General features: G+C 43.1%; 1 protein-coding gene across 1 annotated transcript in view; it reads left to right on the plus strand.

The window, feature by feature from the left end:
- The first annotated feature begins 422 nt into the window (after positions 1-422).
- LOC138956486 (probable G-protein coupled receptor 139) overlaps positions 423-2,144 on the plus strand; it is a 21,190-nt gene continuing 19,468 nt past the window's right edge. The window contains exon 1 of the mRNA XM_070327832.1: positions 423-657. Within this exon, the coding sequence (XP_070183933.1) occupies positions 646-657 (12 nt within the window). The 5' untranslated portion in view covers positions 423-645. The remainder of the gene's footprint in view (positions 658-2,144) is intronic.

Below are 2,144 nucleotides of genomic sequence, written 5' to 3' on the forward strand. Positions count from 1 at the left end.
ATTTATCGACTAAGTTCCTTGTGTGTGAGTGCGTTCAGGTATGGATGTGTGTGTGTGTTTGTGTGTGTGTGTATTTGTGTGTGTGTGTGTGTATGTGTGTGTCTGTGTGTGTGTGTGTGTGTGTGTGTGTGTGCGTGCATGTGTGTGTGTGTGTGTGTGTGTGTGTGTGAGCGCATTTGTGTGTGTGTGTTTGTGTGTGTGCGTGTGCGTGTTTGTCTGTCTGTCTGTCATTTGTGTACGTGCGCACGCGCGCCCGGAAACATGTGTGCGCTGTAGCTAGAGCGCAAATCTCAGAGCGTGTGTACGCACGCACCAACGAGGGAGGAACCTCAGAGGGATGGGAAGAGGGAGGTGCGTGTGTCCGTGGAATCCAACATCCTCTCACGTCTTTTTCCGTATCTTCGAACAAGTCCGTCACAGCATCTGTGCATGTTCTCATTACGCCCATGTGTAGTGTGTGTCCGTACCTCTGTCCGTGTGTGCCTATAGAAAATCTGTGCGCAAGTGAAAGCATGTGCGCGTAATTGCAGTATAAAAGGAATGGAATGCAGGCAGCAAACTGGGTCGCACGTACATTCTGAGCTTGTGATTTTCTCTTCAACGACTGTGTTAGTATAGTAGGGATTTTGTGTGTTTGAAAGAACGATGGACACCGAGGTAAGTGACTTTACTTTTATCGGATAGTTTAGACTGACCGGCACACTGACCAAGCTCATTTAAAATAAAAAAAATAATGATGTCAAAAAGTAATTCTTCCGTGCACTGTGATTTTTTTTTAATTTGAATAGGTCAACAGATGAACAAATAAAAAAAATAAAAAATATGTCTATTCAGGTTGCTTAAATCTTAGAACTGTTGCAACATGTGTGTGTTTTTACATCGTTGGGCAGCGAATAGATTTAAAAACAGGTTGATTGTAGTCACAATCGATAAACAATTGTCCATTTTCAACGACTTGAAAATAAAAACCTAACTGCGATTTTCAATCTCTCTGAAAGGTTTCTCAATTCATTTTGAAGTAACAGTAAAACACACATGCTCATAGCGACAGACCGTAACTTAAAAACTATGGGTTTGGAGTAAAGCAAATCATCTGTTTTAGGTATGTAAACAAAACAAAAACATGCCAGAATTACATAGTGTGATAGACAAAAGATGGCTACGATTCGGGTTTTTTCTTATCTTGACAATGTTGCCTTCAATAACGCAGTTTTCAGATTCAAGAAAAGAAACAAAATTAAAAAGTGTGCCTACGCAGTCTTATCATCGGTGTCAGTCTCTTCTCGGCGTGATTCGAGCCAAAAGCTGGTTCAGAATTGTTTCAAAACTTGTTTTTGTCGCCTGATTGTATCGTAATGTCTGCGTGCGATAGCTGTCTCGGAAATTTAAGGTAGTGATGATTGCTATGTATATATATACTTGGAGAAAGGAGGAAAAGGAGATGACAGAACTAGGAAGAGGAGAAGGAAGGAATGAAGGAGGAGGGAACTGAAAACAGGAATTTTCAATGACACAGGCTAACACCCCCTATGATGGGGGGTACAACACAAATCCACGTGGATAAGACACGCTTATAACCCATACCTGAGGAGGGAAACTAGGAGAAAGCCCTGGAGGAGGTGGGGGGGGGGGGAGAGAGAAGGGGATGAGAAGAAGAAGGCAAAGAAGAAGACGTGAGGGGCAAATTATACCTGCGAAGAGTCAGCGGCATAGACGACGCACTACAGCTTATTGAGGTAATTCTTTTTTTTTCCAGCCCACTACAAGTTGCATGAAAAGAAAACAAGTACTCGTCATAATCCCCTATCGAAGCGTGTAGTGTGGTGGCGACTGGTGGCGCAGGTGTAATTTTCCCCTAAGGTAAAGGGCAGCGTTCTCTTACTGGTTTCAAACGAGCGGCGGCCATATGCAATTTACAGGGCAGCAAACCGAAACCTGAACGGACACGTGACTAATGAAGACTTTAGCCCGGAATGTGTTGAACAGCTGTCTCACACAAAAAAACCGACATTACCCATTCTGCTTCAAAGGAAAAACGATTCTTCAAACCAACAAAGTCTGCGATGTGAAACTGAAGCCGAGGCTGCCAGGTTTAGGAAGTTCTTGTAAGAAAAGCACACACACAAATCGAGTTGGCTTTTAAA

This window comes from Littorina saxatilis, linkage group LG2 (assembly GCF_037325665.1).
Source record: "Littorina saxatilis isolate snail1 linkage group LG2, US_GU_Lsax_2.0, whole genome shotgun sequence".
NCBI classification, from domain to species: Eukaryota; Metazoa; Mollusca; class Gastropoda; order Littorinimorpha; family Littorinidae; genus Littorina; species Littorina saxatilis.